Source organism: Aethalodelphis obliquidens, unplaced genomic scaffold (genome assembly GCF_003676395.1).
Source record: "Aethalodelphis obliquidens isolate GAN/ISIS:26980383/991018 unplaced genomic scaffold, ASM367639v1 scaffold7, whole genome shotgun sequence".
NCBI classification, from domain to species: domain Eukaryota; kingdom Metazoa; phylum Chordata; class Mammalia; order Artiodactyla; family Delphinidae; genus Aethalodelphis; species Aethalodelphis obliquidens.
Genome location: NW_020837951.1, coordinates 27,007,704 through 27,029,052, shown reverse-complemented (window position 1 = coordinate 27,029,052; position 21,349 = coordinate 27,007,704). Strand labels below are relative to the sequence as shown.

At 38.5% G+C, this 21,349-nt stretch overlaps 1 protein-coding gene across 1 annotated transcript in view; it reads left to right on the top strand.

The window, feature by feature from the left end:
- Nucleotides 1-2,493: 2,493 nt before the first annotated feature.
- The window catches only part of TMEM38B (transmembrane protein 38B), a 69,813-nt gene continuing 50,957 nt past the window's right edge, over nucleotides 2,494-21,349 (top strand). The window contains exon 1 of the mRNA XM_027105305.1: nucleotides 2,494-2,704. Within this exon, the coding sequence (XP_026961106.1) occupies nucleotides 2,593-2,704 (112 nt within the window). The 5' untranslated portion in view covers nucleotides 2,494-2,592. The remainder of the gene's footprint in view (nucleotides 2,705-21,349) is intronic.

The following is a 21,349-nucleotide window of genomic DNA, read 5'->3' as shown; positions in this document are numbered from 1 at the left end:
GAAAAACAAAAAAACCCTCTTTTCCAGATATTCATACAGTTAGACCACTTTTGCTTTCTAATAGATAAGCAGTACTTTATAATTTGATTTGTTTTATCTGCAATAATTATGTAACTTTGTAAACCGCTCCCAAAAGTCAGGGCAGGTTTTAATTTTCGCACATAATTTCCCCAAATCTTGCCTCTCCCTGTTATCAATTCAAAGCCTTCCCTCATTTTATTGCCCACTTGCTTCTGTTTGGCCCATTTCATTAAATAACTGAAGCACTGACCAGAAGCAAATACAGTGAGCACAGTTAACGTTTAGATAGAACTTGTCTTTTTGTGAGGTGATATCATTTCCCTTAGATTAAAAAAAAAGTATTCTTTAGGCTCTAGGCAGATGGGGACCCAGCTTATTTTCACAGTTTGGAAATGAAACAAATTTCAGATTACTCGTAGAGTCTGAGATGATTAATTCTCTTCTGTTGGAATTAATATGTTTAGGGAAAGCAAAATATTTGATTTATCTTTTTTAAAAAAATTCTGATGCTTTTCACTATTGCCATATTGGTGTTAATAATGAACTTAATTATACCACAGAATGATACTGGCATAGACATATGATTTATAGATGTTATAGTATTTTTTTTAAGTTCAAGGACAAAACACATATTTTGTGGAGTCTAATTAAAGACTTTTAAAACTGTAAAATCTTTTGGGAAATAACATCCAAGTTCTGCCCCTAAATTCACAAAGCTAAAGAAATGTATAAAAATTATGAAAGAACAAACTGAAACATCAAAGTATAAATATTCACAGCGGTTGCTTTTTTTTCTTTAGTTTGGCTAGAGGTCTAAAAGCCTTTCTCTACAAGAGGTGCTTGCTTAGAAAACCACATATGAAAAGTATCTTAGCAACTCTATTCTTTCTTGATAAGTAGTGAAATGTAGAGATTTACTACAATTTCCCCCACATTTTGAACACTTAGTATTTAGGGCAGGGCCTCTGACATCCAGCAAAATGCCTGGTACATAGCAAAAGGCCCTTGTTAAACGAATTAAAACGAACAGACAAATATTCAGATAAAAAAAAATCAATGCAAGTCTGCAGTTCTTACTCCCATGCGGCTCTTACTTATCTAGCAGCTCATTATGTTATTTCCAGTTTCCTGGTGTCCCCATGATCTGTTGACACATCAAATAAAAAATGTGCCAAACTAAACTTGTTTTTTTCTACCCAAGTCTGTTCCTCATTCTTGTTTCCTATTTCTCTGAATTTAACCATAATTCTCCTACTCACCCATTCCCCACATCCTTTTTTGACAGGTTGAGGTGACACCCAGCCTGTTCTGGTTCTACTGCATCTTTCCCCATCCAGTTCCCTGCTCCTAGTGTCCTCAGCCTCCACTACATTTTGTTTGGAACTGTGAATATCCTCCATTTTCGCCTGTCTTTAGTCTCTTTTTACCAAACTTTCCTAATCTTGTTGCTTGATTGCAACCCTCCCTCCCACCTCCCCCCCCCCCCCCCCCCCCCGCCCCCCCCCCCCCCCCCCCCACCCCCGCAAAAAAAACAAAGAAAAACGCAGTTTAGCATAATGGTTGAGAGACTGGAGTCTGGCTCGGATTTGTCTGAGCATAAAATGTAGTGATCAAGAGCTTAGGCTCTGGGGCCAAACCACTTGGTTTATGGTCTGCCATTCAAGGACTTCTTTTCTGAGCTAATTTCTCACTTCGTAGTCCAGCCAAAGTACTCCCCTCCATCTTTCTCTTAGCTTTTAGAGGCTAGTTTGCCTTACCACTAACCTGAAATAGCCTTCCTCTCCTTGGAACTTGCCCTATCATGGCACCTATACTTATTATTACCCGCTTTGTAATCTCCCTTGGGAAAACACGTTTCTTGAGGGCAGGATATTATCATATTATTTTTTTTTATCTCCAATAAGTCATGGTGTGATTTGCATACTGTGGTTCCTCGAGAAATGTTAGGTGAATGAAATCAATTCACAGAAATAAATCCGATTCTGAGCGTCTCCCCTTGTGGACTGCGTTTATCCAAAATCATAAAACTTTACACTAAAAACGGTGAATAAAATGTATTTAAATTAAACCTTTAAAAAAGCCGACTTAAAAATTTTTCTTGAGGATCCCAAAAAGTCCTGAAGACGTTTATGGGTTTCATGTATCAATACTTAGCATATTAGAAATAACTGAGAAACATTTAAAATAGTTCTTTATGTATTCGTTCTAAAAATAATAAATGCACTAAATGTTAAGAGAAATAATGCATATTTATTATTTATGTTGTATTCATCTGACCACTCTCCGCGTCTTACACAACTCGCAGCACGCAGAAGACGCTGGACTCTTATTAGAACAAGCCCCGGCCCTCCTCACCCCGCCCAGCGGCCAACCACCAGCGCATCCGAGGCTCCTGGGACACGCGGCCCGCCCCCTCCGCGCGCCGGCGCCGGGTGTCAAGGCGCACGCGCAGAGCTCCGAGAGGCCCAGCCGAAGAGCGGGCGGCCGCGGCCGTAACTTACCCCTCCCCTCGTCGCGCACGCCGGGAACCCGTCGCCGCGGCTGCTTCGGCTGCGGCGGTCGGTCGTCGTGATGGACTGTCCGTGGAATGAGCTGTCCCTTGCCTTTTCTCGTACTTCCATGTTTCCCTTTTTTGACATCGCCCACTACCTGGTGTCGGTGATGGCACTGAAGCATCAGCCGGGTGAGTGCGGGGCGCCGAGGACCGGCCCCCTCGGGATCCCCCTCACAGCGAGTACGGCCTGAGCGGGGTAGCGGCCGAGCTGCCCCCCCGCCCGGAGTCCTATAGTCGAGCTAGAGGGGCGCCGAGAGGTGGCCCGTCCGACCCCTCGAGTACAGGTGGGGAAAATGAGGCCCGGGCGGTCCTCGCCAAAGGAGGCGCTGGGTTGGGGGGAGTGCGGGGCGCCCCACCGCCGCGGGCGGGACTCCCGGGACAGGTGACAGGGCGGCCGCAGCCGCTGTTGGGAGCCCAGGACTGCCCGCGTCCGCCCAGGGGTTGCGCCGTCTCCCGGCGGTGCCACCAGTTCCTTGGAAAGTATTTTAAAATGACCTGGGAACAAAGCTCCCGGAGACAGCACGTCTGACTTCGTCGCTTGGGGTAGTGAATGGTTCTGGACGGCTCTCCGGTTTTGAAAGTTGGGTAAACACTGAAATAAAGAGCCTTAAGTAGGCACCCCCAAGTTCCCCTTAACGGAGAGGTCTCCCACCTTGTTTAGCGTGTTAGACAATGATTGCTGAGAGGAGTGGCTTCCCATTCTGGGTCATATGAGTGACGTTGTACAAGAAAAGCCATTTGCCGTAGCTTCCCTTCTCTGTACAGTGGGGATGTGGTCTTAATACAGAGTTTTGAGTTCTTTCAAGCATGCACACAAGGAGCAATATTTGTTTTTTCTTGTATTTTACATTCAGGATATATTTGCTCCTGTATTGCTTTACTTTTGCCCTTATTCTACCTGCCTTTTCATTTTATGCTTTCTTCTTTTTTTGAGATCAGGCATTTTCTTTGCCTTACTTTCTCTGTGTTCATGCTGCTTTTAATCTGCCTCGTCCTACAGTCAGTGAGTGAGGGATTGAGGATGATGCTGTACCTCTTATGGTCTGTTTTTTGCGGTTTTTTTGTTTTCTTTAAAACGCTTGGACCTCAGAAATATTTTTCATTTAAATTGAAATTTGTAGTTCAGCCTAAATCATTGTTTGGTAGCAGTTTTGACCTGGATAAGGGGAATATTAGTGTATTAAATCGGGACAGATAATCTGCATAAGAGACTGCTTCCTTGATTTGAAAATAAGTACATTTTATTATTATGCCATATTCAGTATTTGGTATTTTCTTTTCTTTTTTTTTTTTTTGTGGTACGCGGGCCTCTCACTGTTGTGCCCTCTCCCGTCGTGGAGCACAGGCTCCGGACGCACAGGCTCAGCGGCCGTGGCTCACGGGCCCAGCCGCTCCGCGGCATGTGGGATCTTCCTGGACCGGGGCACGAACCCATGTCCCCTGCACCGGCAGGTGGACTCTCAACCACTGCGCCACCAGGGAGGCCCTGGTATTTTCTTGTATAGCTTAAATCAGAGGTTCTCAAAGTGTGGTCCAGGAGCCCCTGGGGTTCCTGACACTTCCAACTCAAAATTATTTTCATAATAATATGCAGATGTCATCTTTTTCACACTCATTTTCTCACAAATATACAGTGGAGTTTTCCAGAGGCCACATGACCTGCCGTACTGTAACAGGTTGAATGCAGAAGCAGATATGAGAATCCATCTGTTTTCAATTTGAAGCAGACATGAAAGAGATTTACTAAAAAAGTGTGAGTTTTCTCACCAAATATTTTTTACTTTGGAAAATAGTTATTTTTCATGAAAAATATATTATTTTTTAACATTTAGTGCATTTATTATTTAAAAAATGAATACCTAAGGAACTATTCAAAAATTGTCTCATTTATGATTTCTAATAAGCTAATAAATATTGATAACCCACATAAAGAAAAGCTTTTTAGGGGGTCTTCAAGAATTTTGTTTTGGAGTCAGCCTTTTTAAATTTTAATTTACCTGTATTATATTCACCCTTTTAAATATAAAGTTCTATGATTTTGGACAAACACATACAGTCATGTAACTACCACCACAATCAAGATAGAGAACCGTTTCATCACCCACCCCAGATTCCCTCCTGCCCCTTTGTAGTCAGCCCTCCCCAAGCCCCTGGTAACCATTCATCTGCTCACTAATTTTGGGGGGTGCAGAGGAGTCCTGAGACCAAAAACCTTGAGAACCATTGGACTAATTGGACGCTAGTACAGTGTTACACATGGTGTAAAAATATATTCCAGTACCAGTACTTGTAAACATGTAAAAATTATAGAATTCACACAAAAGAGTGAACCTGCTTTTACTAGAATTGTGTTAGACTGTCCTTTCACAGTATTGGCTGTTATCAGTCCTAAGTATCTTGTCATTCTGATGATCAGAAAACATAGTTTTCATTTGCATCTGTCATAGTTACTAATGTTTGCTGGCCATTTGTATTTATACTTATATAAATCTATTGAGTTGATCATATTGTTTTTCCTGTTTAAAATGTAATACATTTAAAAAAATGAATTATCCTTACATTTTTGGAATAAACTGTTTGATGTATTAGTTTAATTCATTAGGGATTTTCATTTGCCAATCCTTATATAAAACTTTACTTAATTGGCAACTTTTTTCTGTTCCCCAGGGACTGATTCTTTAGAACACAGACCTGTAGTACAATAAAACCGCAATTCATCTATGTACTGCTACCGGGTTCTTCTTATCCTTATCTCCTCAAGCATGTTACTCCTTGAGACTCTTGACTTCTGGAATGTACTCTATCACTGCCAGTACCTCACTCCCCACTTTCTATAGTTTACATCTTATGGCTTACAGACTATGCCTAGATCTAGACTACTGAGGGCAAGTGGGTAAAGGGGATTAACTCTTTCCATCTGTGGTGTTGATAAGGATGGCATCTTTTTTTTTTGTTTGATTTAGGTTGTAGGCCTTCAAATCCAAGGAAAGATGATTATCCCCCCTACACCCTTCCTTTTCCATGTGACTTGCACTTCACAAGTGAAACCATCGGGGGTATTTTTTAAATTTTTTATTTATTTTAAAATTTTTACTGGAGTATGGTTGCTTTATAATGTTGTGTTAGCCTCCACTGCACAACAAAGTGAATCAGCCATACACATACAGATATCCCCTCCCATTCAGATTACCACAGCATCAGGGGGTATTTAATATGTTGGATTCTTTTTTATTTCTTAGTTTACTTCCATTTGCCTCATACTTAACCTTAGTTCCTCTTGAACTCTGGCATCTGATTGTCTATAGCTTTTAGTTTTGGCTAGTAGTGTAGGGGTTTTTTTTGTTTGTTTTTTCTATTTTCCTGGGCATTTTATTAGGAAGTTGGAAAATGCTGCTTTGGGAATTGTTGGTCAGAAACCATTTTAACGGAATGTTTATGTCATCAGTTGTAATCTCTCTTACATTTTAAATCTGTGTTCTCTGTTTTTTTCCTATTTAAATGTTCATTAAAATAAACACATTTCTTTAATCCTACATTCATATCCAATTGCTATGTTCTGTAAGACATCCTGAAAATTTAACCTACAATGATCTCCACTTGATTTTTACACACAAAATCTATTATTTTACTCTTAATTCTCTGACCACTATTTTGCTAACTTCCCTCAAATCATATGTAGTTCAATTAAGCAAATATTCACTGTAGTAGGTACTATATTAGATGTTGAGGATACCAAGATGAAAGTTACTGTTATACCTCTGAAAGAATTCAACTGTGCTGTTGTCGCTGTAATCTCCTCTGCCTCCCCCTCCTCCTCCTCCTCCTTCTCTTTCCTTGCAGTGTCACATAAGGTTGCATTACCTTTCTTATACATTAATAATATTCATTCATTTCAGATACATGAAAAACATTTCAGTGTCTTCATTCTAATCCTCATACATCTCTTTAGGTAGGTATTATTGAACACATTTTACAGATGAGTAGTCTTACAGGAATAAAATAACCTTACTTAAGTCACATAGTTTAGTAAATTATGGAGCTAGTTCTTGGGCTAATTTCAAAGTTCTCAACTATTCTGTGCTCTCTCTTTGCAGATACATTTAATGTTCCAGGTTTCTCAGTATTTAGCAATTTCTCAATAAGTTGTCATTTGGCATCGTTATTTTCTCCCATGATTTCAGTCATTTCCACATCACCATTCAGTTTCTCATTTGTTTTCAGGAATTAAATCCAGGAATAAAGTTTGTCATTGTTCCTTCCTCTAATCTGTGGGAGATGAAAAGATTAACAAAACAAGAATTTATCAGTTCTGGGGATTCTGGGAAGGTGGCAGCATACTTTTGCTATCTTTATGAATTCCGACGTAAACACATACAGAAAAGTGCAAAAGTAATCGTAAATGTATAGTTCAGTGAATTTTCAGAATGAGCACAACTATGTTAATCAACATCCAGGTAAAAATAGAACAACTATGATCCCCCCAAAGGCCTCTTTGTTATAGCATGCTTTTAAAAGAGCAGATTCTGCCCAGTGTGGGGTGGAAAAGGATGTCTCAGAAATGACAGTCCATAATTTACTTATGTGAGTACAGAGAATCTTACTTAAATATCTTTAATATATATTTTTTAACATCTTTATTGGAGTATAATTGCTTTACAATGTTGTGTTAGTTTCTGCTGTATAACAAAGTGAATCAGCTATACATATACATATATTATACATGTATCCGCATATGCCCTCCCTCTTGAGCCTCCCTCTCATCCTCCCTATCTCACCCCTCTAGGTGGTCACAAAGCACCAAGCTGAGCTCCCTGTGCTATGTGGCTGCTTCCCACTAGCTACCTATTTTACATTTGGTAGTGTATGTATGGCCATGCCACTCTCTCACTTCGTCCCAGTTTACCCTTCCACCTGCCCGTGTCCTCAAGTCCATTCTCTACGTCTGCATCTTTATTCCTGTCCTGCCCCTAGGTTCTTCAGAACCATTTATTTTATTTTAGATTCCATATATATGTGTTAGCGTACAATATTTGTTTTTATCTTTCTGACATACTTCACTCTGGATGACAGTCTCTAGAGCCATCCACCTCACTATAAATACCTCAATTTAGTTTCTTTTTATGGCTGAGTAATATTCCATTGTATACATGTGCCAAATCTTCTTTATCCATTCATCTGTCGATGGACACTTAGGTTGCTTCCATGTCCTGGCTATTGTAAATAATGCTACAATGAACATTATGGTACATGACTCTTTTTGAATTATGGTTTTCTCAGGGTATATGCCCAGGAGTGGGACTGCTGGGTCATATGGTAGTTCTATTTTTAGTTTTTTAAGGAACCTCCATACTGTTCTCCATAGTGGCTGTATCAATTTACATTCCCACCAACAGTGCAGGAGGGTTCCCTTTCTCCACACCCTCTCCAGCATTTACTGTTTGTAGATTTTTTGATGATGGCCATTCTGACAGGTGTGAAGTGATACCTCATTGTAGTTTTGATTTGCATTTCTCTAATGATTAGTGATGTTGAGCATCATTTCATGTGTTTGTTGGCAGTCTGTATATCATCTTTGGAGAAATGTCTGTGTAGGTCTTCTTTTCATTTTTGGATTGGATTGTTTGTTTTTTTGATAATGAGCTGCATGAGCTGCTTGTATATTTTGGAGACTAATCCTTTGTCAGTTGCTTCATTTGCAAATATTTTCTCCTATTCTGAGGGTTGTCTTTTCGTCTTGTTTATGGTTTCCTTTGCAGTGCAAAAGCTTTTAAGTTTCATTAGGTCCCATTTGTTTATTTTTGTTTTTATTTCCATTTCTCTAGAAGGTGGGACAAAAAGGATGTTGCTATGATTTATGTCATAGAGTGTTCTACCTATGTTTTCCTCTAAGAGTTTGACAGTGTCTGGCCTTACATTTAGGTCTTTAATCCATTTAGAGTTTATTTTTGTGTATGGTGTTAGGGAGTGTTCTAATTTTATTCTTGCACATGTAGCTGTCCAGTTTTCCCAGCACCATGTATTGAAGAGGCTGCCTTTTCTCCATTGTATATTCTTGCCTCCTTTATCAAAGACAAGGTGACCACATGTGTGTGGGTTTATCTCTGGGCTTTCTGTCCTGTTCCATTGATCTATATTTCTGTTTTGGTGCCAGTACCATACTGTCTTGATTACTGTAGCTATGTAGTGTAGTCTGAAGTCAGGGAGCCCAGTTCCTCCAGCTTTGTTTATCTTTCTCAAGATTGCTTTGGCTATTCAGGGTCTTTTTGTTTCCATACAAATTGTGAAATTTTTTGTTTTGTTTTGAAAAATGCCACAGGTAGTTTGATAGGGATTGCATTGAATCTATAGATTGCTTTGGGTAGTATGGTCATTTTCACAATGTTGATTCTTCCAATCCAAGAATATGGTATATCTGTCCTGTTTTTATCATCTTTAATTCCTTTCATCAGTGTCATATAGTTTTCTGCATACAGGTCTTTTGTCTCCTTAGGTAGGTTTATTCTTAGGTATTTTACTCTTTTTGTTGCAGTGGTAAATGGGAATGTTTCCTTAATTTCTCTCTCAGATTTTTCGTCATTAGTGTATAGGAATGCAAGAGATTTGTGTGCATTAATTTTGTGTCCTGCTACTTTAACAAATTCATTGGTTAGCTCTAGTAGTTTTCTGGTAGCATTTTTAGGATTCTCTATGTATTGTATCTTGTCAGCTGCAAACAGTGACAGTTTTACTTCTTCTTTTCCAATTTGTATTCCTTTTCTTTCTTTTTCTTCTCTGATTGCTGTGGCTAAAACTTCCAGAGAGTGGGCAACCTTGTCTTGTTCCTGATATTAGTGGAAATGGTTTTAGTTTTTCACCATTGAGAATGATGTTGGCTGTGGGTTTGTCATATATAGCCTTTATTTTGTTGAGGTAAGTTCCCTCTATGCCTACTTTCTGGAGGGTTTTTATCATAAATGGGTGTTGAATTTTGTTGAAAGCTTTTTCTGCATCTATTGAGAAGATGATTTGATTTTCTCCTTCAGTTTGTTAATATGGTGTATCACATTGATTGATTTGCCTATATTGAAGAATCCATGCATTCCTGGGATAAACCCCACTAGATCATGGTGTATGATCCTTTTAATGTGCTGTTGAATTCTGTTTGCTAGTATTTTATTGAGGATTTTTGCATCTATGTTAATCAGTGATATTGGCCTGTAGTTTTCTTTCTTTGTGACATCTTTGTCTGGTTTTGGTATCAGATAATGGTGGCCTCGTAGAATGCATTTGGGAGTGTTCCTCCATCTGCTATATTTTGGAAGAGTTTGAGAAGGATAGGTGTTAGCTCTTCTCTAAATGTTGATAGAATTCATCTGTGAAGCCATCTAGTCCTGTGCTTTTGTTTGTTGGAAGATTTTTAATCACAGTTTCAATTTCAGTGCTTGTGATTGGTCTGTTTATATTTTCTGTTTCTTCCTGATTCAGTTTCAGAAGGTTGTGCCCTTCTTAGAGTTTGTCCATTTCTTCCAGGTTGTCCATTTTATTGGCATATAAGTTGCTTGTAGTAATCTCTCATGGTCGTTTGTATTTCTGCAGTGTCAGTTGGTACTTCTCCTTTTTCATTTGTAATTCTGTTGATTTGAGCCTTTTCCCTTTTATTCTTGATGAGTCTGGCTAATGGTTTATCAGTTTTGTTTATCTTCTCAAAAAACCAGCTTTTAGTCTTATTGGTCTTTGCTATTGTGTCCTTCATTTCTTTTTCATTTATATCTGATCTGGTTTTTATGATTTCTTTCCTTCTGTTAATATTTTTGTTGTTGTTCTTCTTCTTTCTCTGATTGCTTTAGGTGTAAGGTTTGATTGTTCATTTGAGATATTTCTTGTTTCTTGAGGTAAGATTGTTTTACTATAATCTTTCCTTTTAAAACTGCTTTTGCTGCATCCCATAGGCCTTGGGTCATTGTATTTTCATTGTCATTTTTTTCTAGGTATTTTTTGATTTCCTCTTTGGTTTCTTCGTTGGTCTCTTGGTTATTAAGTAGTGTATTGTTTAGCTTCCATGTGTTTGTATTTTTACAGGTTTTTTCCTGTAATTGGTATCTAGTCTCATAGTGTTGTGGTCGCAAAACATACTTGATACGATTTCAGTTTTCTTAAATTTACCAAGGCTTGATTTGTGACCCAAGATATGATCTATTCTGCAGAATGTTCCATGACCACTTGAGAAGAAAGTGTATTTTGTTGTTTTTGGATGGAATGTCCTATAAATATCAATTAAGTCCATATCGTTAATGTGTCATTTAAAGCTTGCATTTCCTTATTTATTTTCATTTTGGATGATCTGTCCATTGGTGAAAGTGGGGTGTTAAAGTCCCCTGCTATTATTGTGTTACTGTTGATTTCCCCTTTTATGGTTGTTAATATTTGCCTTATGTATTGAGGTGCTCCTATGTTGGGTGCATAAGCATTTACAATTGTTACATGTTCTTCTTGGATTGATCCCTTGGTCGTTATGTAGTGTCTTTCTTTGTTTGTTGTAGTAGTCTTTATTTTAAAGTCTATTTTATCTGATATGAGTATTGCTACTCCAGCTTTCTTTTGATTTCCATTTGTATTGAATAAATTTCTTCATCCTCTCACTTTCAGTCTGTATGTGTCCCTAGGTCTGAAGTGAGTCTCTTGTAAACATCATATATATGGGTCTTGTTTTTGTATCCATTCAGCCAGTCTGTGTCTTTTGGTTGGAGTGTTTAATCCGTTTACATTTAAGGTAATTATCGATACGTATGTTCCTATTACTGTTTTCTTAATTGTTTCAGATTTGTTATTTTAGGTCTTTTCCTTCTCTTGTGTTTCCTGCCTAGAGAACTTACTTTAGCATTTGTTGTAAAGCTGGTTTGGTGGTGCTGAATTCTCTTAGCTTTTGCTTATCTGTAAAGTTTTTAACTTCTCCATTGAATCTGAATGAGATTCTTGCCTGGTAGAGTAATCTTGGTTTTAGGCTTTTCCCTTTCATCACTTTAAATATGTCTTGCCACTCCCTTCTGGCTTGCAGAGTTTCTGCTGAAAGATCAGCTGTTAACCTTGTGGGGATTCCCTTGTATGTTATTTGTTGCTTTTCCCTTGCTGCTTTTAATATTTTTTCTTTGTATGTAATTTTTGATAGTTTGATTAATATGTATCTTGGCATGTTTCACCTTGGATTTGTCCTCTAGGAGACTCTATGCTTCCTGGACTTGATTGACTATTTCCTTTCCTATATTAGGGAAGTTTTCAACTATAATCTCTTCAAATACTTTCTCAGACTCTTTTTCTTTTCTTCTTCTGGGAGCCCTATAATTAAAATGTTGGTGCGTTTAATGTCCTAGAGGTCTCTGAGACTGTCCTCAATTATTTTCATTCTTTTTTCTTTATTCTGCTCTCTGGTAATTATTTCCACTATTTTATCTTCCAGGTCACTTACCCGTTCTTCTGCCTCAGTTATTCTGCTATTGATTCCTTCTAGAGCAGTTTAAATTTCATTTATTGTGTTGTTCATCATTGTGTGTTTGCGCTTTAGTTCTTCTAGTTCTTTGTCAAACGTATCTTGTATTTTCTCCATTCTATTTCCAAGATTTTGGATCATATTTACTATCATTACTTTGAATTCTTTTTCAGGTAGACTGCCTATGTCGTCTTCATTTGTTTGGTCTGGTTGGTTTTTATTTTGCTCCTTCATCTGCTGAGTATTTCTCTGTCTTCTCAGTTTGCTTAACTTACTGTGTTTAGAGTCTCCCTTTTGCAGGCTGCAAGTTCGTAGTTCCCGTTGTTTTTGGTGTCTGCCCCCAGTGGGTAAGATTGGTTCAGTGGGTTGTGTAGGTTTCCTGGTGGAGGGCACTGGTGCCTGTGTTCTGGTGGATGAGGCTGGATCTTGTCTTTCTGGTGGGCAGGACCGTATCCAGTGTTGTGTTTTGGGGTGTCTGTGAACTTATGAGTTTAGGCAGCCTCTCTGCTAATGAGTGGGGCTGTGTTCTTGTTAGTTGTTTGGCATGGGGTGTCCAGCACTGGAGCTTGCTGGTCGTTGAGAGGAGCAGGGTGTTAGTGTTGAGATGGAGATCTCTTGGAGAGCTCTCGCTGATTGATATTACATGGGGCCAGGAGGTCTTGGTGGTCTAATGTCCTGAACTCTCCCACCTCAGAGGCTCAGGCCTGACACCTGGCTGGAGCACCAAGACCCTGTCTGCTACCCGGCTCAGAAGAGAAGGGAGAAAAAAAGAAAGAAAGAAAAATAAATAAATAAAATAAATGTAGTTATTAAAATAAAAAATAAGAATAAATAATAAAATAAAAGAAAGCAAGCAAACCAGTAAACAAATCCACCAATGGTAAGAATCACTAAAAACTATGCTATGATAAACATAGAAATCAGTAACCAGGGTGTTGCATTCTGCAAACCCGAAGTCTACAGTTGATCCCAAAGCCCACTGCCTCAATGTTGGGATGATTCGTTGTCTATTCAGGTATTCCACAATGCAGGGAACATCTAGTTGATTGTGGAGATTTAATCTGCTGCTCCTGAGGCTGCTGGGAGAAATTTCTCTTTCTCTTCTTTGTTCCCACAGCTCCTGGGGTTCAGCTTTGGATTTGGCCCTGCCTCTGTGTGTAGGTCGCCCTCTGGCGTCTGTTCTTCGCCCAGACAGGACGGGGTTAAAGGAGCAGCTGATTAGGGGGCTCTGGCTCACTCAGGCCGGTGGTCGGGAGGGGTACAGAATGCGGGGTGAGCCTGCGACAGCAGAGGCTGGCATGACGTTGTAACAGCCTGGGGCGCCATGCGTTCTCCTGGGGAAGTTGCCTCTGGATCACGGGACCCTGGCAGTGGCGCGCCGCACAGGCTCCCAGGAGGGGAGGTGTGGATAGTGACCTGTGCTCGCACAAAGGCTTCTTGGTGGCGGCAGAAGCAGGCTTAGCATTTCATGCCTGTCTCTGGTGTCCGTGCTGATAGCTGCGGCTTGTGCCTGTTTCTGAAGCTTGTTTAGGTGGTGTTCTGAATCTCCTCTCCTCGCACACCCCGAAACAATGGTCTCTTGCCTCTTAGGCAGTTCCAGACTTTTTCCCGGACTCCCTCCTGGTTAGCTGTGGAGCATTAGCCCCCTTCAGGCTGTGTTCACTCAGCCAACCCCAGTCGTCTCCCTGGGATCTCACCTCCGAAGCCCGATCCTCAGCTCCCAGCCCCCATCCACCCTGGTGGGTGAGCAGACAAGCCTCTCACGCTGTTGAGTGCTGGTCAGCACTGACCTCTGTGTGGGAGTCTCTCCGCTTTGCCCTCCGCATCCCTGTTGCTGCGCTGTCCTCCGTGGCTCTGAGGCTTCCCTCTCCCACCCACTCCTCACCTCCACCAGTGAAGTGGCTTCCTAGTGTGTGGAAACGTTTCCTCCTTTACAGCTCCCTCCCCAAGTTGCAGGTCCTATCTCTATTCTTTTGTCTCTGTTTTTTCTTTTTTCCTTTCCCCTACCCAGGCAGGTGGAGAGTTTCTTGCCTTTTGGGAAGTCTGAGGTCTTCTGCCAGCGTTCAGTAGGTGTTCTGTAGGAGTTGTTCCACACGTACATGTATTTTTAATGTATTTGTTGGGAGGAATGTGATCTCCACGTCTTACTCCTCCACCATCATGAAGGTCCTCTCTTTAATATTTTTTAAGCTAAAGGAAACTTAGAATATTTGAGTGACCTGACAAAACATTGATCAGGGAGTGTGCTGTAGTAGAAAGCATTCATAAAGTCAGAAGTCGGAAGACCAGTGTTTAGTTCAAACTCTACCACTAACTAGGTAGCTTGGGATAAGAACTTAAAACTCAGTATTTAAAACTCAGAACTTAAAACTCAGTGAGTGAGGTGGACCAGAGCACCAGCTGAGCAGTGTCCGCTCTCCAGGAGTCTTCAGTTTTGAGTCTAAAGAGCTCTTCCTCCAAGCTTCTAAGTTTTAATAATTTCAGCCTATCCTTTGTTCCCCCAGGAGTGGTAACAGCTTTCTACAGTTGATACTTCTGTGACACCATAGTATTTACTTTTTACTTTTTCAATAATCTAGTTAACAATTTTATACCTACTTACTTATTTATATTAAATCCTTTCTGTTAATAAAACTTTGTATTTTCTGTTTCCTGACTGGACTCTGGTACAGAAACCTAGGAGTGGGGTTTAACTACATGCTTTCTGGTTTCCATATGTAATATTAAGATATCTAAAGTGCTGGCTATTTCCTGTCCATAGATCTAGTCAGTATAATGCCTTCAGTGTGGCAGGCCAATGTGATGTTTTGTGGACTGTCAATATGATCATAATTTCTGTGGACTTGTTTAGAGAGCAGGAAAGTTGACATAGATCTGAGGCAAGACTGTGATAGTGTACTGTTAAACCTGTCAGTTAAAAGCAAAGTGTTTCTGGGATTCTTTGCAAATTAATATGGAGAAAAAAGCATTTCTTTACTAGGTTACAGAGGTTAATGCTGATTTGTTCTAGTAAAAATACTGTATTTTGAATACCAGCTGCAGTTGGAGTCATTACCAGTCTACATTTAAAATAGTTCACAATTATTTTTCAAGATCCATCTGCTTTACATATAGCCCAAGCAAGCAAGTTAAGTGGAATGTGATAGCTATCATCGTCTTTCATCTTTCATGTTTTTGGTTATGGTACTCATCTCTGTAATACTGCTTTGTAAAAATATCTTGGTGAGGAGAAGAAACTCTAGGGGCTTCTACCTGATCATTCCTATCATAATGATCCTTATTCCAAGGATCAGAGAATCAATATGCAGAGTGTGCCAGTTGCTAAGTATGTCTAGTCTAGTTATACATTAAGGAACTGGGGAAATAACCACAGCCGTGGATTTACTTGGCCCACTATGATTCATACTTGATATAAAACTCCTTGAATTGTGTCACAGGTAATCTCTAAGCCATTGTTGCCTACATGATTATTTTAAAATATTTTGATGAAAAAGCATACTTGAGGCATATGAGCTAGATTATGTTGTTAATTTTTCTTCTTAAAGAGATAAATCTATAAATGGGAAAGACTAGGGCAAAAGTTTACTAATATGCAATTTAAAAATACTTAACCTCTGGAGATGAGGCTTTAAGAAGGCTAGAGCATTCCCCTGCTTCTTTCCGGAAGTCATATTAACCACCAGCAAGCTGAATGCTGACTGTTTGGAAATAGCTACAGTGTAACTATTTCTTAAAAACGGAGACACACTGCGGAACTAAAGTAGACTGAGTATATCAAAATAAAGAAGTCATGTGTGCAGTACATTAAAGAATATCTTTCTAGTCTTTGTTTTAACTAAGTCAGTAAAAGTATGTTAAACATAGTCTAATAGGGCTTCCCTGGTGGCGCAGTGGTTGAGAGCCCGCCTGCCGATGCAGGGGATACGGGTTCATGCCCCGGTCTGGGAGGATCCCACATGCCGTGGAGCGGCTGGGCCCGTGAGCCATGGCCGCTGAGCCTGCGCGTCCGGAACCTGTTGCTCCGCCGCGGGAGAGGCCACAGCGGTGAGAGGCCCGCGTACCACAAAAAACAAAAACAAAAACATAGTCTAATACTTCATTTGGCTAGAGAATGGGATTATTTTGTGGATGTGATTTTAAATGAATTTAAGGGAGTAGAGTGTGACTTTATTTCTCAGCTTTCATTTCATAATGAAAATATTTTGATGTTAAAGTCCCCAGGTGATTATATGTACTTCAGATATCTTAGACTTTTTTTTTTTTATACACGGGCCTCTCACGTTTGTTTAAAACTGAGAAAAAATTAAAGATATCATATTAACTATTTTTTTCTACTGAAAATTATTTATATGCCCTAAAGATATACAGCTGTTTCTGGTTAACTTTCTGTATTTTTTTTAATATAAATTTTGAAATTTATTTATTTGGCCCTGTCTCATGGCATGCCGGATCTTAGTTCCCTGACCAGGGATTAAACCCGCACCCCCTGCGGTAGAAGCACAGAGTCTTAACCACTGGACTGCCAGGGGAGTCCTGTGTTTTCATAATTTAACTTCACATTAAACTGACTGGTGCCAGTACGATATATACAAAGGAACATCATACCCAAAGAACTTTGTCATAAGATTGCCTCATGCTGAAGAATGTGTTATGGTAGTGTGTGTACTGAAGAAAGCTTTAAAGAAAGGTCTGTTTGAGTTAGAGAAATATTTCTGGCTGACATAATTTTGAAAATCAGGCAAAAAAGACTGGTATGAGAGAGACCCTCCCTTTAACTCTGTTCTTTTCCTTTCTTTTTTGGTCTAATAAAATCTTAGTTTCATTGATTTAAGACTGTTGGGGTTATGAGTACCTTTTCAGTGCCATAATGTGTCATTCTCATCCCAGCTTTGCAGTAAGAACTCAAAAGTATTATATCTTGGGCTCAGATAATTGAATCAGAAGCAGCCCAAGGGTTGCATTCTCCTTGCCTCTTTTCTCTCTTGTCAGTGATCAATCCATTCAGCACACAAATCAACAGAGTGTCTGACATGTACTAGGTAGTAAATATGTATTTTTATGTATATTCTCTTATTTTAAGTTCTTATAAGTTATGTGTTATTCTCATTTTATGAAACTTGAAGTTTAAGCCAAGAGAGGTTAGAGGTCCTACAAAGAGTCACAAAACTGGTACGTAATCACAGTTATCTCTGTGACTTGTGATAAAACTAAGGGAAATTAATGGTAGTAAAATTATCATACTTACACTCTTGAAATATTGCACATATATTTTTCTGTTGTACAATAAACATTTGTTGAGCATCTACTTTATACTAAAGTTTCTTAGAGTCTCAAGGGGTATATCAGTCTTATAGTGGAGCTAACACTTGTGAACAAAAACTAGAACATGATATATTTTAAGAGGAAAGGATAAAATACCGTGAAAGTTGAGGGAAAAGGAAAGTTATTTTGACAGACTTAATTGGAAATGCATATTACATGAGTGAATAATTTGTATGAAAGCATCAAATTTAGTAAATTTGATTTGGATTGTTTTAGTGGTCAAAGGAAAACTTTTTTGGCATATTTGAATTTGCCTAAGCCTAATTGTTGTGTCAGATGGATGATAGTAATGCTAAATCTTCCATTAGAACAACCCTAAGGGATACAGAGGATACAGACATATTCCCTAATTGTATATTTACCAGAAGTAATCAGTTACTTTGGAATGTGTCTTCATAGTAACTGTGTAATGATGGGCCCATTGTAACTCTCATTCACTTAGAGCTCCCATTTCCAGAATGTGTGTGCAGAGCTAACCAGGGTATGGCCTGAGAGAGAGAGAGGGACACACCCACACCCACACAGACAAACCCACACGAGGACAAGGTTGGGGGAGAAGAAGGTCTTGAGGGGGAAAAGGGGTGTGCATGTATAAATAAGCACAGAAAAAGAAGTCTGGAAGTTGCCACCCTACAGAAAATGAGTGTGACTGAAGGGTAGAAGTAGAGAGGAAAGGGTAATTTTCTTTTTTTTTCTATTTACTTCTATAATAATAGTGATAGCTAATAGTTGTTGCTTACTGTTTTGTTTGTTTTATTTTAAGATGTGGGAAAGCAGTTACCTTGTTCACTTTACACAGAGAGTAAGTGCTGGAGCCAGGATTTATACCTCGGCAATTAAGCTCCAGAGTCTGGATTCTTAAGCACTCTGTATTGCCTCTCAATGTGAGAATGGCTCAGTAAGGCAGCTAGTGTCCACTGACTAAAAGAAAAGATCATATTCATATATTATGCTGACTAGCCAATGTTCTAAACAGTCATCATCGTACAGGGCAATACTGAACAGTGCCCGTATACGTATTTTGATGGATAGCAATATATATGTGTAGAGAGACATAGTGGTGTCACATCTTACATAGGGGTTTGGCTCTATAAAGATAGCATGGCCATGTATCATCAAAATAACTCTTGAATAATTCTTAAGTTTAGGGGAAATTGCTGCACTGGAGATAGACATCCTGGTTTTTAGTAAGTTTCTCAAAACTAGTTTTTCTTCCATATTGATACAAGTCACCATTTCTTGAGTTATCACCAGATGCATATCATTAAACCTTGGCATCACTTCATTTGACGATATATACACACCATCGAAAATTTACGTCTTCCAACTCATGTTCACTCCTGGGCACATTTTATTTTGTGGAATGGTGGGTTGCAGTATTTAAATTTTTATCTCCCTCTTTTTTTTTTTTCCCATGAGCACATAGAGATGAATTCCCATGTTAGTACAAGTATGACGATATTACCCTACTGAATTCACACATACATTTCTATAGTTTGTTTTGTTGTTTGTTTTTGCATAAAAGGGCCTCTCCCGAAGAGGTAATAACAGTTAATAGTTTGGTTGGGTATTCTTGCAGACCTTCTTTTATGCATTAGCTGCATGTGTACATACCTATAGAAATGTATAGTTTTCTGTTTTCCCCCTGTAAATGATTTCTTACTGTACATATTCATATAAATATGATTTTCTTCTTGTCACGTCAGTGCATATAAAGCTGCTACATTGTTTTGAATCGATGCATTATATTCCTCAGATTGGTTATGACATAATTTGCTAAATTTTAATTTAATTATACAATTAACAAACACTTTATTTTAAACAATTCAGATATAATTAAATAATATAATCAATATAATTAAATAAATTTAAAGCCCCTTTGACCATCTTCCCTACTCCTAAGTTTCTCTCAGGAGATAATAACAGTTAACATTTTGGTGTATTGCAGACCCTTTTCTGTGCATTCCATGTAAATGTATGTACCTATAGAAATGAATAGTGTTTGCATTTTTGCCCATAAATAATTACATGCTGTAATTTTTTTCAACATGATTGTGTTTGGTTTCTTGTTTTTACTCAACAGCATGTCTTGGGGATCTTCCCATGTTGACGTTGATCTACCACACTCTTGAATTGCTCTTGTATAGTATTCCATAGTGCAAATGATCATGGTTTAACTCTTCCTCTGATGATGGTCATTTAGATTGTTTTCATTTTTTTCACAGCATTATGAACAACACTGCTTTAATATTCTTGTATGACACTCCTTGGGCACTTGAGTCAATTTTAAATTTAAAATTTTAATTGATAACTGCCAAATTGTTTTTCAAAATGGCTTTACTTGTTTTTATTCTCACAAGAGTATGTGAATTTCTTCACACCTTTGATAATTTGTTAATATTAAGCTGTAAATTTTTTTGCCAATTGAAGGTGTATGAAATAACATATTTTTAAAATTTCTTTTTCCTTAATTACTGATGAGTTGAGGACTTTCCTTTGTTTAGTTTTTTGGTATATTTATTAGTCATTCATAGTTTCTGCTTTGTGACTTGCCCATTTTTCTGTTGTGTTTGTTGTCTTTTTCTATTGATTTGTTGGAATTTGCCTTATTGGTTAAAAAAATTTTATCCCAGTCTTTTGTTATGTAGAAGTTTTAAATTTTGATGATGTCAAACTTGTAAATCTTTTCCTTTATGGCTTTTTTCTGTTCTTAGATTGCTAGATTTTTTAAAGGGGAATGTTGAATTTTTATCAAATGACCTTTTACTTTCTGTCTAAAGGAGTGATCATAATAATTTGTTAGTATAGTGCATAATTTTTTTTTAAAGGTAACAAACTTGTATTCCGAGGTAGGCACTTTTTTTTTTTTAACGTGACTTTATTTGGAAAAAATGTCTTTTTAAAAAAAATGTATTTATTTAATTTATTTATTTTTGGCTGTGTTGGGTCCTCATTGCTGCATGGGCTTTCGACAGTTGCCATGAGCGGGGACCACTCTTCGTTGTGGTGCGCAGGCTTCTCATTGTGGTGGCTTCTCTTGTGGAGCATGGGCTCTAGGAGCGTGGGCTCAGTTGTTGTGGCTCACAGGCTCTAGAGCGCAGGCTCAGTAGTTGTGGCGCACGGGCTTAGTTACTCCGCGGCATGTGGGATCTTCCCGGACCAGGGCTTGAACCCATGTCCCCTGCACTGGCAGGCGGACCCTTAACCACTGTGCCACCAGGGAAGCCCTATAATGAATGATTTTAATGAATTTCTAACTATTGAATCTTCCTTAAATTCTTTGGATAAAATCTATTTGGTTATGATATATTATTCTTTTGAAAAACTAGGTTTCAATTTATTATTGATGTATTTGTGCACTATACTCATAAGTTAGAATTATAATGTATCTTCTTCCTCTCTTTTTTCTTCCCTCCCTCCTTTCCCTCCTCCCTTCCTCCTTCCCCTCTCCTTCTCTCTTCTTTCTTTTCTCTATAATTTTTTATGCTGCAGTTATATTGTTTATAGACTGATTAAAGTTTTTCTAAACTCTATAATGGTTATATAACATAAAAATGAGTAATCAAAAAATATTTGGTAAATGTTTTGCATAAATTTATCTGGGTCTAGCACCTTTCTTAGGATAGATAGATCTTGGATTACCCTCTAACTTTTGTCCGTAGTTATTTGTATGTTCAAGTTTCTACCTGTTCGTAAGGGAATTTTGCTAATATATCATTTTTTAGGAAAAGTGTCCATTTCAACTATATCTTCACATTTATTAGATTAAATGCATGTTTTCTTATAATAAAAAAACTCTCTAAAATTATTTCCTTTTTTTTTTTTTTTGCTTCTAATATTCATTCCTTCCCCTCTTCCCTCCATTTTTCAGACTTGCTGAACAATGTTCTGTTTTATTGGTCTTTTCCAAGAAAAGCTTTGGGTTGGCTTTATTGATTGCCTATCTCTATCTGCCTGTTTTAGCATCTAATTAGTTTCTACTTTCATTT